Source organism: Physcomitrium patens, chromosome 21 (assembly GCF_059467195.1).
Source record: "Physcomitrium patens ecotype Gransden chromosome 21, ASM5946719v1, whole genome shotgun sequence".
Classification (NCBI taxonomy): domain Eukaryota; kingdom Viridiplantae; phylum Streptophyta; class Bryopsida; order Funariales; family Funariaceae; genus Physcomitrium; species Physcomitrium patens.
The window spans coordinates 14,213,959-14,230,576 of NC_143430.1; the positions used below are offsets into that span (position 1 = coordinate 14,213,959).

Sequence of the window (16,618 nt, forward strand, 5' to 3'; positions counted from 1 at the left end):
GAAAAACACAGATTCTTGATATAAATTGAACTTGTAGAGTAAGCATTCTTTGTCTTTTTATTCTCAAAGTGATGAGCGTACAAAAAAGGTGAATCATTGTAGGGCTTTTTATCCTCAAAGTGATGGGCAAACAAAATGGGTGAATCCAATTTTTGAACAGTATTTGAGGTATACCATTAATTGTCATTAAGATGATCAAACAATTCTTTTACTATCAGTAGAGTTTGTGTTTTATAATTAAATACATTCTTCTACTCAACAAACAATTTTTTAGTATTCGTCTAAGGTTATGTCACAGACATACATATGTAAGCCAATAATTACATGTATAAATAGGTAGAAGTAAAAGTAGGTAAAAATAAGTTAATTCTATAATATTTGCTATAGAAGCTTCCTAGAAGCTTTATAGATGTTGCTTTGACTTTATAGGTGTCTTTAATTGACTTTTTGGATTAGAAACGTGGTCAACAAGTTGGCCATGTGCCACACATGTTGTTAGCTTAAAAAGCAAGCTAATTGTGTGGCCCACACGTAGAAAAACTTGCCTTGTAAGTCAAGGCATGTGTCCTACAAAGTCAATACATATTAGAGGTCCTATCGAACATCGCCACGTATCCCCTAGTTAAATAGCATATATATAGACAAGAGTGAAGTCTTCTTCACTCTTATCAATTCCTTTCTTGCTTCCAGTCTAATTTCAAGGGTCTTTAGTTTTCTTGACTTTTGGCAATAGCCATTCTAATTTCTTTCTTAATATACATATCAAGTTATTTCTATTTTGTCATCTTTCTTTGAGAGAAGTGTCACTTGTTTATTTGTTTTTATCATGTTTTTATTCTTAACAAGTTATTCTTATTTCTTTAAAGATTTATTTTTTTATTTTTAAAGATTTCTTCTTATTTTTTTTTTAAAATTTGTTTGAGACTTCTTTGTATTTTTTTTTATAACTTCCTTTAAATTTATTTTGGATTCATCAAAGTGTAGTTAAATTATTAAGGTCTATTTAAAGTTAATCAAGATTCTATTAAACTTGGTAGGATTGTTCTTGCATTTCTATTTATCTTCTACAATTAGATGCCAAATGTATTTTCAAGCAAGATCATATGTAATACGATATATTTGATGAATTCAACATGAAAAGCTTGAGGTGGAAGGTATTTGGAATTCTTTTGAATTTATTTGAATTTTGGAAAAAGAAGGTGAGAGAATAGAAGGAAAGGCTTTTAATAGTGCTTCAAGTAGAGTTGGAAGTGAAGCTACAAGTGCATGACAAGGTATGTATTTTGATTCCAAATTTATAAGTATTTTTGAGGCTTTTGCTTTATTCATGCAACAGCAAAAAGTCAAAGATTGTAAAGAGAATATGATAACTAAAGCATTATAAGCAGTTGTGGAGAAGATTGATCAAATCAAAAAGAATGATATTACAAAATATTTAAGGTATTATATAAAGAAGATGGAATTGAAGCATATTTTAGAGAAAGAAATGGTTCAATTATTTGAATTGGTTAGTATACCAAAGATAAGAAATCAAGTAAAATCTATTATAGGACATTTTAGAAGTTTATAGGAGAAATTTTCACTAATATTGAAGGATGAATTTTTCTTAGAAGATAGTGATTGGATTACAAAGAATTTTTTTGAATGGATTGAAAGGCTTAAGAAGGATCTTTTAACAATAAGAATATTAAAAGAGTTTAAAAAATAATATTCTGATTTATTAAAGCAACTATTAGAGAGTTATAAGAGAAGTTGGAAAACTGTCACGGACACAGAAATACAGGCTCGAGATCTAACAAGAAGTTCAAGAAGAACTGGCAAGAACTAAATTAATAAGATGAATACAAGAAAATCACCAAAGAGGTGAGCTAGATCTCCAAGAGATGTGTTGTCGAGACTGAAGAACTCTTCAACCTTGATTTCAATATATACTCCTATTTAGGAAGCTTTTCAAGCAACTTCTACCAACTAGGAAGCTTTTCAAGCGACTTCCACCAACTAGGAAGCTTTTCAAGCAACTTCCACCAACTAAGAAGCTTCTCAAGCAAATTCTATCAACTAAGAAGCTTCTCAAGCAACTTCCACCAACTAGGAAGCTTCTCAAGTGACTTCCACCAACTAGGAAGCTTCTCAAGCAACTTCCACCAACTAAGAAGCTTTTCAAGAAACTTCTACCAATTAGGAAGCTTCTCAAGTAACTTCCACCAACTAAGAAGCTTCTCAAGCAACTTCCACCAACTAGGAAGCTTCTAGAAGGTTCTAGAGACTTGCTTCTAGAAGGTTCTAGAAACTTGTCTCTAGAAGGTTCTAAGGACTATGTCATTAACAAAAACTTGCTTGAAGATAAAGAAGAAGATGAAGGATTGACTATAAATTAGAAAGAAGTAGAAGTAATAAGATTGCTTGGAAAAAGAAAAATGAGAAAGGATAGGATAGGTATTTAATGACCATTGCAAGCATCTAAGATAAAAATACCTACTATCAATCCTATATCTATGATTCAAGCTTCAATGGCTACATTAAAGAAAGAAGAAATGAGCATTGATGAAATTATACAAGAGATGAGAGATTTGGAAATAAAATTTGCAAAATATAAAGAGAATGATCAATCATCAAGAATATCAACAAAACAAAGGTTATAATCGATAGAAGGTGTAGTGCATAGATGCATGTGGTGTGATAGCATGGATCATTTAAGAAAAAAATGTGAAAATGTTTTAGAAGTATTACACAATGGAGTTATTTTTTTAAAGATGGTATGATACATTTAAAAGAGAGTGGAAAAATTAGAGACAAACTTTGGTAAAAATAAGATAAAGGTGTTTACAAAAAAATCATTTAAAAATTCAAGCAATGAAGCATCAACATATTGGATAGAAGCAAGTTCAAGAAAATGTTTAAGCATAAATTTTGAATTTCTAAGAGAATCTAGTTTTTTTTATCATCAAGTGCAATGAATTATGCTAAAAAAGAAATTTTTTTTATAAATATTTTAAAACGTATTGGCAATAATATTCAATAAATTATTAGGTGGAATGACGATGTAGATGGATTATTGGTGCATACTTAATTTGCAAGGAGTCAATATGAAGCATTAATAGAAGAAAAACAAAAGAAAAATAAAAATAATGAAAGACCATTAAAAAGAACTATAAGAGGAGAAAAAGCATAATAAAAAAGAATCTTATGCATGAAGAGAAAATAAAGAATATTTCAACAAAAAAAAATAAAATTATAAAAGAAAAAGTAAAGGCTACTACTTATAAATTACAATCAGATATTGAACTTGCTACAAATTTGAAAAAGGTATTAAAAGTGTGGATTTTCAGTAAAAAAGTTAAATTATTAATTAAAAAAATCCTAAAAATTGCAAAGCGTGAATTTCATGAAGTTATTATTGACACATTAAAGAGAAAAAAAACAACCTATAGGACATACTATAATATCAAATGCACAAGAAAGAAGAGCAATGGATAGGAATCAAGATGAAAAAAATGAAATGCAAATTTTTAGAGATGTTTTTCAAGTAAGATTTACAAAAAAAGAAGAAGATATGATTCAAGCTTCTAGTTATTATTCTCAAAGTCATTGGACAAGGGCTTTGGTAGCAAAAAGATTAATTAAAGCATCTATATGGATGAATGGAGTTAGATGATAAAAATCTCCATTGCTATTGGCCAAAAGGTATACCTAATGGAATTAAAGGAAGCTGCTTGAGGCATTATTAGGGATTAGGATTATTCTTTTAAGGCATTTCGAACTTAAAAGGCTAAAATCAGAGAGTTTAGGTTTTTGATTGTAGTTTTGGTACAACTTTTGGATGATTTGGAGTTTTTATGAAAGAAATATAGGTGCTCAAAGTTAAGATATTGATTCTATGCCTATTGTCATTCTTTTAAACATAATGCATGCTTACAGGAAGTAATAAAGGATTGGAAAGTAGGATTAGAAAAAGAAATTTTTGGCTATACTTTTCATGTATTACTTGATGAATTCTCAGTTGAAACAAAAGAGCTACAGGAAGTTGAAGTTAGTACTTACAATCTAAGGGAAGTAAGTGATCCGATTCACTAGTGGTTGTATTTTGAACTAAATCTTGATCAAATTGAGAAGATTTTATCTAAAAATTTCTAAAAATATGTGTTATTATATTAATAACTTTATAAAAAAAAATTATAATATTTAAATTTTGGATTTTTGAGATATGGAGAAAATAGTGTTGAAGTGCTTATAAATTAGGATTTAAAGCACCTACTAGGATTTCTAAGATGCTAGACGATGTATTGTAGATTTATTATTATTTTTTATTATAAATTTTAAGATTAAATTCTCAATTATCTAGAAATTTGAAAAAAAAAATTACAATTGGATCAAGAGATATGAATTTCTAAAGTTTGAAGAAAAAACTTTTTTACAAGAGAAAAATATCTTGATAAGGTTTTGCTAAAATTTGGGTATTTTATATAAAATAAAGAGGTTTTTTGGGACACAAGATTTTATATATATGTTAAAGATGGAGATATAGAGCTATGGAAAAATTATGATATATAGATAGATATTTATAAAAAGATTATGGATTTTCTTTAAGCTTATAGAAAATCAAACTTATTGGAAAATATTTAGTTATGATTTGGTATAACAAAGGATATTAGGGCATTTCTAAATGCTTTAGAAAGCCTTATGTATAAAGCTTATTAAATATAAAAAGATTTTATTAATTAAATATCTTTTGATATTTTATATTTTTTTGATCTCTATAATAAAAATATAATACTTATTAGAACTTGTCCAATAAGTTAAAGCTAAACTATCTATAGTTAGGTACTTGATGTATTCCTAGATAGAAAATCATACCACATGGCAATAGAAACTTTGATAAAATTTGGAGATTTAGAAGAATAAATTTTTGTATTGATTGGTCTTAGTTTTAAAATCAATTTTATATCAAAAGAATTATATAAAAGAAAAAAATTGCCTATTAATATTGAACATTGGTAGATGATAAGAATTGCAAAAAATTCAAAGGGAGATTTATATAGAGCTTGTTCAAATATCAAAGTGACGATAGGAGATGTTATTCATGAACAAAATTTCTTTATGTAAGATATGTTTATATATCCTATTATATTATAAAAACCATATATTATTGCTTCACAAATAGAAATAAAGATAATAGATGATGATTTGGCATATGCAAGAATAAGAAGTCAAGTTGGAAAGAAAGCAATGCAATTTTTGATAATTTGTGCAAATTATGAAAGAAATCAAGTTAGTTTGGCAGAGTAATCTTTATCAAGGATACAAAAAGAATTTGAAGATCTAGACGACTCAAAATATTTTTACTAAAGACCATTATAAAGCAGGATTTCAATAGTAGAAGGGATGATAGCTTCCTCCCTAGTAGAAAAAATGAAACCATTATAGGATTATCACAAGATGGGTATATTTTATTCAAAAATATAGATAAATTTAAAAGAATAGAAAAAAAAATATCAAAAATATAGAACATAAGTGAAAGAAATATGGAGTGATTGATAAAGATGAATACATATTAAGAAGGTTTGAAGAATCTTCTTTTGATAACATTAAGGATAATTTGTAAATTTTATTGGATTTAGATTTTAAAGGAAGTGTTAAGATAATAAACGTATATTTTAAGCAAATTTATGATGTAATGACAAAATATATGAATAAATATGAAGTGAAGGTGAATACAAAATATAAGATTGTTGTAAAAAAATATCAAACCAGTGGCATTGCCACTACCATTGGATTTTGAAGAAAGGATTGAGAAGGCTTCTATTGTATAGAATAGGATGCATTGATTCAAGTATTATAGTATCTATGGTTATTTTCACAATTTCTTCAAATCGAACCATGGAATTTAAAACCAATTTTAGTTTTAAAGGCTCATTTGCGAAAGCTAATCAAATTACTTAAGAAAAAGATTATGATGGAAATTTTAGCACCATGTATTGCACCATATTTCAATTAGTGGTTCATAGTATCTAAGAAAAATAGGATATTGAAGTTTATTCAAGATATATAACTAATAAATCAGGTACTTATTACAAATATAGATTTAAGTTCAATTGTAGATGATTTTGCAAAGGCATTTGCAGGAAAAGCAACTTATTCTATAGAAGATCTTTATTTGAGATATAATCAATTTCAATTGACAATGTAAAGTAGAGATTTAACAACTATGAAGATACAATTATGATTAGTCAAAATATGTATATTACTATAAGAGGCCACAAATTCTAAAGTACATATGATGAACAGAATGCATAAGGTATTAAGGGATTTTATTCCAGGATTAATAATGGCTCTTTTAAATGATGTGCCAACTAAGGAATGTGAAGAAGAAAGAAAAGATAGAATATTGGATTCAAAATAATGCAAGAAGTTTGTGGCGGAACATGTTGATGATTGTGAGAAGATTTCAATAAGGTAAGAAGAAGTTCATATAACATTATTGGAGACAAAATCATTATTTAGAGTAAAAGAAGTTTTGGTAGTAGGACACATATGTAGATCATATGGATATAAGCTAAATATGGAAAAGGTAGATATTATAAAAAAAAAAAAATGAAGGAATGTGCAAACATCATGAAAGTCAAAAGATTTTTAGAAGCATGTATTTTCTATCATATATGGATACCTCATTTTGCACATGTAATAGATCTATTGTATGAGTTATTAAGAAAGAATCAAAAATTTCAATAGAAAGACAAAAAAAAAAAAAAATCTATGGAAAAATTGAAAGAATTTTTTTTTTCACCTCCAACTTTGAAGAGAGTAAATTGCAAATGCTGAAGGCCAATGATATTAATAATTGAAGTCCAATTGAAATAGTTTGGACAATTGGATAAGATGATGAATAAGAGAATAGATGTGTAATAAGGTTTAAAGCAAAGGTTTTGAATGCTAGTTAGAGGGTGTATGTACAAATCAAAAGAAAGTTATGAGGTGTAGTAATAGCTATGAAAAATAAAAAATAAAAAAGAATACTTGATTGGTACATCAATAGTTATAGAAACAGATTGTCAATCATTATTGGATATGATTACAAGTTTTTCAATTTTTAATATTGTTATGTTAAGATAGATAGCATATATCAAATCTATGAATATAGAATTTAAATACATTGCAAAGAAAGAAAATCCAGTTGTAGATATGTTATCAAAAGCAAGATATTACAATGATGAAGATATAATTGATTTAGAAGATGATGTGGATACAAATTTTATACTAATGGATTATCAAAAGAAGAAGGTTTATGTTTGAATATATCATTAAAAAATAAATTAAGAGATTTATATGAAAGAGAATGAAAATATGTTAGAGAATATTTAAGCACATTAAAGCAACAAGAAGATTAAACAAAATCAAGAATTTAAGAAAATTTCTAAGAAAGCCTATGGATAATTTTTTACATAATGGATATTTATGGAAGCATCCAAAGAAGAGAAGAGAAGTACCACAATGGATTATATATGGCTTAAAAGTTCAACAAAAGATTATTAAAGAATTTCATGAAAGTTTATGGATATTGCATTGGGATATTTGGGCAACATTTACTAAGTTGAAAGAAAAATATTGGTAGAAGGGCATGCATAAGGACATAGCAAATTTTGTAGGATCTTGTGAAACTTATCAAATGTATTCAAATATTTGGCATTGAGATAGATTATGACTTAAGGCAATTGGAGATAGGAATTGGATGTTTGTTTATGATAGTAGCTTGAATAATCAATATAGTACAATAAGAAAGTTTGCAAAGAGATAGTTTGGATCTTAGGTTGTCAAATAAATATATGACAATAGAACATACTTATTACAAAAACTTAATGGTATAGAATTGAAGATACTTATAGCAAGTAAGTAAATCAAGTTATTTAAACAAAGAAGTAAAGACATTTATTTTAATAAAGAATAAAATCCATTATAAGACATTGAGATGGAAGTAGAAGAGCAAATTGAAGATCAAGAATTTGACCAAGATGAAGAAAACATTATATTAATATAATAAAGAAAACATGGAATATATTGGAGGATGCACAGGTTTGGAGGGATGGATGTTGTGATATAATATGGCTAATGAATGAAAAAGAAAAGAAAAAATTATATTATAGAAGATCATGTTTTAAAATATTATAGCAAATTATCTTAGAAAATAGATAATAGTCAAAAAGATAGTAAAACTAAAGGATACTATTGCTGCTTTTTTACAAAATAGGCCTCTACTTACTTTGTAGGACCATAAATAAGACAAAATAAAGTAGATTTGAAAGAAAAATAATATAAGAATGTATAGGAGGGAATTAAGAGTAGATTTTAGCAATATTTAACTTAAGAAGCCAAGAATTGATACCGAGAGAAGATTGGTTGTCAACTTCGATTGAAATTAGACCTTGAGGCACAAAATTGTGCACCTACGATGATTCTAGGGTTCTTTGGTAGATCAAAAAATGGAAATTAAGAAAAGGCTTGAAGAAAGATTTTTCGGCATAAGTTTCATATCACTTAAGTCAATATTGAATTTTTGAAAGATTTTCAAAATTAATAATATTCCTAGTTGGTTTAGATTTTAAGAAATAAAAATATATTTATAAATTTAAAGGTTTCTTAAGTTTTGTGGTATTTATACATGAGAATTTTGGATAATGTATTATTATACTAGTTATAAATGTATGTGCAAATTTTAATGTCAATCAAATAGTTAGATCAAAGTGTGTGAAGGTTCTTGTGGGTCAAGTTCTCAAAAATTGGAGTTTGATGGTTAGTGAGTATTTCTAAGATATTCAACAATCTATCAATCGAATTGAAGTGGATTTTTTTTGTATAGATATTTTATTTGTTTTATAATATTATAGATAAAATTTGAGAGAAATTCAATGGTTTAATAAAGAGATATTGATATTGGAAGTTTAACATTGAGATTGGAGTAGGAGGCCACCTTACACCCAATTGGTTTAGCTTGCTTTTCTTTCAATTGGTAAGTGCAATTCATTTCATTTCTTTAAAGATTTATTTTTTTATTTTTAAATATTTTTAAATATTTTTTATTATTTTTCTTTGAAACCTCTTTATATTTTTTTTATAAATTTCTTTAAATTTATTTTACATTAATTAAAGTAAAATTAAATTATTAAGATCTACTTAAGTTATTTAAGGTTCTATTAGATTTGTTAGGATTGTTCTTATACTTCTGCTTAGCTTTTATAATTAAGCACCTAATATATTTTCAAGCAAGATCACACCTAAAATATAATAATAGATATATATATTTACTCTTATATTTATCTCTATGATTAAGTAGAAGTAGGTAAAAATAAATTTATTTCATACTATTTTCTAGAAAAACTTCTTAAAAGCTTTATAGATGTTGTTTTGACTTTACATGTATTTGTAATTGATTGATAGGATAGAAACTTGGTCAAAAATTTAATCACATATTGATAGCTTGCAAAACAAGCTAACTATGTGGTGTACATATAAAAAACTTATCTTGCAAGTTAAGATATGTATCTTGCAAAGTCAATACATTTTGGAGGTCCTATAGGACATCGCCATTTAGTTCCTAGTTAAGCATGTATATAAGTAAGAGTGAAGCCTTCTTCACTCTTATCGATACCTTTCTAGTCCTTAGTCTTATTTCAAAACTTTCTACTCTTCTTGTCTTTAGTAATAGCCATTCTAGTTCAATATATCACCATCTTTGAGTAATATTTTAGTCTTTTTGAGTGATATAGGAGTATATTGTCATTTTCATTCTTTGAGGTTCATATCCTTAACAGTATCTCATTGCACTTAAACTTAAATAACTTTAAATTTAATCCAAAAAACTAGCTGATATTTAAGACATATATTATAAAAAAAATAATTTCTAATAATTTATAAAAGACCAATTTCACTTCTGGCACAAAGTATAAGATATAGCTAAAATTACAAAGCTTGATTTTATTGCTTAAACTAGTGTTATAAAACCAAAATCCTAACTTTTATTAGATTTCACCAAATAACTAAAAAATTCATTGCTACACTTCTAAGACTATTGAGACCCTATTTAAGATTCTTCTTAAATAGTACTTTCCATTCTACCAAAGAATTCTACTTTTCTATAGGTGAGCATTTTTGTGCCTCTTTGTATGCTTTCAATCTTATTTCACAAATGTTCATTCTAAATATCAATCTAACATTTTGTATAATAATTTTTACAAAAAAAAATTCTTAGCTTTAATATGATTTTCTATTTTTTAATTTTTTTAATCTATTCTATTATGTATATTTTTTTATATATGGTCATATAAAATAAATAGAAGACTTTTTTTATTAAAAGAGCAATATAAAACATTGAATGTTTTACTATCTCCACTCTATTAATTATACTTCCTAAATAATATTTCTAATAATCTATCAATCACTTTTATCTACATTGGTCTTTACTTATCATTTTATCTTGTGGTTGTATTACAACACAATATCCACCTCTTTTAAACTTCTAATTCTTTTTCTAAATGCCAAATGAATCATACTATGTTGTTGGCCTCACACCATATCTTCAATGTTTGTATCCAATTTCTTCTCATCATTTTTAGTATCCAAATAAATACCATTATTACATCTTTAAATATAATTATATTTATGATAAATTGTATTTTTAGAAAATAATTAATACACAATATTAAATTCTATTGACTACCATATTTTAAAAAATTAATACTACTAGATAGCTTATTCAACCTTCAATGTGAAATTATAGTTTCAAAATATTATAATAAATACAAAATACTATTGAAGTGGTTTTAAGATCATTAAAGATTTATTAAAAATAAAAATAAAATACACTTTCTATTATTTTAAAATAAAATATTACTAAAGTATAAATATACAAAAATTATTAATGGTGCTAGTCAAATATAAATAATGCTACATGTCATTAAACTAAAAAAAATTTCAAAAATTAAAATATAACCTTAACACAACACAGATAATATAAATCTCCTAGCACACTGGGAGAACTGCTTTGATAGCTGTAGTTGGAGCAGCTGACATGAGTAAGCAAATCGCATGGCATGGTTGAAACTTTTGCAGAAGTTGCATTCTTATTGTAATATGGGAATAATGTTGCTGACAAGAGCTTTAACAAAGATTCACTCTGATTTATGTTCTCCAGGATTTTGAAAGTTGTAGTTTCCATGATTGGGTTTGATGAACTGTGGGGTTGTTTCCTGATTTATGAGTCATGTTTCATATCTGATCCTTGTGCAGTGGTTCAAAACCGGCACTGTGTCAATGGGGAGGGATCCATAGTTTCATTCTCATTCTTCAACTTCAGCCTGGAAGAATAAAACACGCTTCTTCGAGGTGTTTGATGTGCGTGGATCACAAGGATGAGAGTATCGTTTTAAGTTAGATATTCTGATACCTAGCTGAAACTTTGCAGTATATTCGGACCTTATTTTTCAATCTAGCGCTGTAGGGTGAAGGAACTTCATTGTTACAGTGGTCGAAAGCTGTGGAAAGCTCCACAGAAACCCACTTTAAGATTACTGGTAGGGATAAGGGTTTATATCCCACCGCAACCTCATGCATATCACAGGCAATAAAGTCGTACTTCGTGTCTGGAATAACTTCATGCAGTGTCAGTTTGGACACGTATAGCAAGATGTTTTTTTCTGGATGGATCTTTGAAAGTCCGTGGCTTCTCGACACCGGACCCTCCCCACTTTGTTGCTTCAAAGACCTTGTGTCCTGCTTTTCCTGTGGGTATGGAGTCCTTCTATGTCAATTAAATATTCTTTAATTGTTGCAAATCTGCCCAAAGCCTACGAAGACACAAGCAAGTATTCAAAGGATTCGACCCTATTGAGTAGCCTTAGGAGTGCATCGGACATCGATCAGCCACTCGGAATGCTTTAAACCAAACTTGTGATTTTTGTTACGACGATAACAATGCATTAATTTTGTCCACCGCCGAAGTTTTCACTGAATTCTGAAGCTATTGCAGCCACATTGAATTTATTTTGTTAACACGTGTGCTCAGGACTTGCTGAATGCTACTTTGATAACTTCAGCACACTACAGCAGATAAGATTACGCATTATTTTTTTCCTCGTGTAATTGTCTAAACGTTCAAGTAAATCTTCCTTCGAGTTTTTTAACATGATCTCCTCCTTAAAAACTCAGCAACAGCTTATTTCTCCACATTTTATTCTAGCTAAACCGGGTGGTAGGCAATGAAATTGTACATGTTAACCATGTGCAATTAACTCAGCGTTATTTTAAAAGCCATGTGGTGATTCTAAGGGTATCACTTGGAGTCGATTAGGATAGACGGGAATGCAAAGGAATCAATCCTCAACAAACATATTGTAACCAAGCACTGACCAAGTTTCCAGGAACATCCAAGGCATTTCCTGAAACCGGAAACCAGAAAGACTTACCGAATTCTGACGTAGAATTCGGAACCTCTTACAATTATTTCGACGTCAACAACGCATCCACGGTCCGTGATAAGAAGACACGGAGCTCTGAAAGACTGAATGTGCGCACCGGTGACAAGAAGCAGCCCTGAGGACTACGTGATGGACATGGAAGACAAGGGGGATGAAGTTGACATTGACTGAAGGATCAAGTAATGGCAGGCCCTGCAGAAGAATTCTTGAATCTTTTTCTGTGAACTAAATCAAATCCAGCTTATATGCAATGCGGAGGGTTACCTGTTTGACTTATGGGTGTATTGGTCGCACTTGACTAAAAAAGTAAGATTAAGATTACACTCGGAGAACTTGGAGCTTGTTTCCGAAGGCGATGGCAACCCAATCGGAATGTGACGCCGACCACTGTAGTTGATTGACCTCGCCTCCTGCCGTGTACGCTAGAATTGGATCCAATCCTCCATCGACAGCCTTGGCTGACATATCCCAAATCAGAGCCTGAATGTCCAAAAGATCAGCACGAATTTGAATGAGATTTTTCCGCAAGTTCTGTCGTCGCAAACATGATTTCAATGGGGGGCTTTTTACGGAGGATTTAGGTTGGAAATTATGTCAGAGTGGGAGTTACCTGGGAATCGTCACCAGCCGAGCAAATGTGGCAAGCGCTGTGAGGAGCCCAGGCTATGGCGTTCACGCTAGCCAGGTGCCGCTGTAACTCCGAGACTGGGACGGTAGGGTATCTGATGTCCAGTATCACGACCTTCGACGAGTCCATGAGGATTGTTGCCATGAAGCGAGGGTCTTCTTTATTCCATCCCAAGCGTAGGAGAGGTGCGGAATCTGGCTGCGGGCTTTCGTAGATTATCGTGGAGTTCTGCTTGTCTCGGAGGTCGAAGACTCGAACGGAGCCGTCCGCTGATACCGATGCAAAGACGCCGATCCCGCCCCATGCGATGTCGTGGACCTCTTTGTCGTGGGCAATAAGTTGCGTGTCCACGACGCCCGACTCGATGTCCCAGATGGTGCACGTTGTGTCGATGCTGCTTGTCCCGAGCCTCCGGAGGTCGGATTCGTTCCAGTCTAACGAGGTGAGCGGAGAGCAGTAGTCGCTGTTCTGTCGATTGTTTAGCAAGCTCTTGAGCTCCACTTTGTCCTCTTCAATTCGCCAAATGCGGAGATTGTCGCCCGTGGTCGCCAATAGGTCGGGCTTCTCGCTCTCCTTGTCGGGGATGAACATGATTTTTGTAGCCGGGTATGGGTGGTCGAAGGAGAGCTTTGGATCGGCAGAAAAATTCACACTATCGTCGTCCAATTGCACAATCTCCACCTTGTTTCTGTAGTCCTCAATGAAGCTTCCTACAGCAAGACGAAATTTGCTGTTCTTCCGCACGCTCCAGTTCATTCCGTAGACGGCCCATGGCGCCTCGTAGGTAAAAATCCCTCTCCGCTTAGCGTCCTGATCGATCTTTTCGCCACTCGCCATCTTCTCTCCCAACGCCCCTCAACGCTACCAGTTCCTGCTATTGATGCACCTTGGATTGGACCTCACTAAAATGTGAAGAACAATACCTGCACCAAAACACAGAAGACAAATAATACCCCTTCACTTTTAATACAAAAGAATCGAACGGCGCTCAAAGCCTGGGGAATGATTTCTGCTTTACCAGAAAAAATCACAAAAGGCGTGACCTAATTTCTCATCAGCGCGAAGAAGCACTTTTTCAGGACCTTTGATTGATGCAGCAAAGTCAGACAAACGATCAGACTTGGCAACCTCGCCGCGGTAACCATGATGGCAGCAACAGTCAGTTGCAGAAGTCACACGCTTACATAGAAAACCTGTTGACTGAGCTCCATAGCGCGATTTGGACACTCACCCCCGTCGAATGGATGAGGAGAGCTGCTCGCAATAGTCTCATGCATGAACATTTCGAGGGGGGACTTTCACAGGCTACATCTACGAGCAAAATCAATCACGAGGGTGCGTACATCATGCAAGAGTGTTACCACATTCGCTGGCGACGATCCTTTTCAGCTCTTGGATTTCGCGATCCTCAAGCCCTTGAAGGATCCACAACAAGCTCGTTCATACAGATAAAAATAAATAATAAGAAAAACACTTCGCCGCAAACGACCACCATCCTTCGCCTCAAACATTTCGGCTGCACCCACCACAGCTCCACGACACAATTTCCAGCGGCCGAATCGTTAATATAAACACAAGCCGCCTCCACCGCAATCCCGATGACCCAATTAACCCGTGTCGGTATGCATCCGTCATTGGCAGTTGTTGGATCTCGTGGCTGTGATGCACCGTTAGCATTCAGGAACATGCTACGCTATCGTGCAGGCACAGCAGGCAGGAGAACCCAGGGGAGGCGGTGAACTGATCAGGAAAGATCAGGGTGAGCGCGTGAGGGACTGAGCTACATACGTGCACCACCCCACGAATCATTCACTTTTCCATACATTAAATGATATAGTCAAATAACGGGGGATTTATCACGTCATGAGCAACTGCCATGTGGGAAGGCTCCGCATTCCGAAGGATGCGATGGAACCGTATACCCCCCCCCCCCCCCCCCCCCCCCCCACACCACCCCATCCCACCCGACCCCGGGGCAGGCGCCGTCATCGCCAGGAAAAGATTCCGCACGTAGACTTCAGAACTCAGCGAGTGACGCCGAGAAATTCATTCTGGGTTGGTTGAGTTGCTCACCAGTCGCTGGAAGATATGGATTGGGCTCTAAAGCAGTAACTGCGCAGGACCACAAAGGGGATGTATGACCACCTTGCCGGCGAGGGGCCAGCACAAGCCATCCTCTCCCCATCCATCCCTCCCTGGCTTTGTAATATCATCATCCTTCGGATTTAGTGGCGCTTTCCCCGCACTAGTTTCGCTTCTTCCTCCACAGCTCCCCTTTACGACGGCCCGGATGATATCGCCAACCCCCCACTCTCTAGTCCTCACTGTTCTTCCACAGTGGGATGCACTGGCCCTCCCTTCTAGCCAATTAAACTTTTAATAACAATAAAACTATTATAATAAAAATCTTGTATCTATAATAGCTTAATTAAAGGAAAAATATTTATTTTAAATTTTCTTTTGAAGGAATATTCTATAAGAGACATAGTCTTGTATTGAAATCCTATTTTTTACTATTTATTTCAAAATTCTTAAATCAATTCATTAGATTGGTGATTTTAAGCACCATAAGTACATTTTTTTTGTATTAAATGTATAGGTGAGTCAATTATGTGACTCACAATGATATCTTAGTCTACTCCAAGATTTTTGAAGAATATAGAGAATATGTGAGATTGATCTTGTAAAAATTACCAAATGTAGGACTATATGCCAAATTGAAAAAATATATATGCTATCAGCCAAAAGTAGAGTTTTTTGGATATATTATATCTAATGAAGGTATGTAAATAGACTCAAAGAAAGTTCAAGTTGTAATAGGGTGCACAATTCCAAGGACAGTACAAGATGCACAATATTTTTTTTGGATTTGCTTATTTTTATCAAATATTTATCAAGAATTACTCCTAAGTTGCTACTCCTTTGATTCTATTGACATCCAAAGACAAATTGAAACAGGGACTTCAAGTAAAAAGGGCTTTTTAAGATTTGAAGGTAGTTTTTATTATAGCTCCAATTTTAAGATATCTAGATTTCACAAAGGCCTTTTATTTGGAAAATGTTTTCAACTTACATTAGGAATTGTACTATCACAGATAGAAAAGGATAGAAAGCTCCACCCAATTACATTCTATTCTAAAAAAAATTTAATAGTAGAAATTAATTATAAGATTCATGATAAAGAGCTTCTTGCAATTGTAGAGTCTTTTTGAGAATGGCGTCACTTATTAGAAGGTGCTAAACATCCTAAGATTATGAATATATATATATATATATATATATATATATTATAAAAATTTAAAATATTTCATATCAGCTTGGATTTTGAATTCCTACCAAGCTCATTGAAATATGTCATTATCTTCTTTTGATTTTGTGATTACATATACATCAAAGAAGTAGCAAAGACTATCAAATGCTTTAATAAGGAGATTGTATCTTATTCCAAAGGTCAAAGAAGCAGCATTTGATCAGCAATTAAATACTTTGTAGAAGTAAAAAAAAGTTTGTCTTTGTACTACTTCTA

At 32.0% G+C, this 16,618-nt stretch overlaps 1 protein-coding gene across 3 annotated transcripts; it reads right to left on the bottom strand.

Moving 5' to 3' along the window:
* Positions 1–9,088: 9,088 nt before the first annotated feature.
* On the bottom strand, positions 9,089–15,043 carry LOC112274048 (WD repeat-containing protein LWD1). 3 transcript variants are annotated; one of them, XR_012216311.2, is made up of 4 exons: positions 14,436–15,043; positions 13,075–14,015; positions 12,729–12,944; positions 9,089–11,769 (listed from the first exon to the last, which is right to left on the bottom strand). XR_012216311.2 is itself a non-coding variant. In XM_024503190.3 (3 exons), exons 2-3 carry the CDS (start codon positions 13,927–13,929, stop codon positions 12,783–12,785), a joined length of 1,017 nt encoding a protein of 338 aa, XP_024358958.1. In that variant the 5' UTR covers positions 13,930–14,015; positions 14,454–15,043; the 3' UTR covers positions 12,147–12,782. The 3 variants fall into 3 exon arrangements, 2 of the variants coding, with proteins under 2 accessions (XP_024358958.1, XP_024358957.1); XM_024503190.3 differs by lacking the exon at positions 9,089–11,769 and having other exon boundaries at positions 12,147–12,944; positions 14,454–15,043; XM_024503189.3 differs by lacking the exon at positions 9,089–11,769 and having other exon boundaries at positions 12,147–12,944.
* Positions 15,044–16,618: the final 1,575 nt, after the last annotated feature.

Excerpts from the sequence above, each read along its gene's own strand:
- LOC112274048 (XM_024503190.3), bottom strand. The coding sequence starts at position 13,929 with ATGGCGAGTGGCGAAAAGATCGATCAGGACGCTAAGCGGAGAGGGATT. Across the intron at positions 12,945-13,074 it reads CGGCTGGTGACGATTCCCAG|GCTCTGATTTGGGATATGTC; the intron begins GTAACTCCCACT and ends TTGGACATTCAG.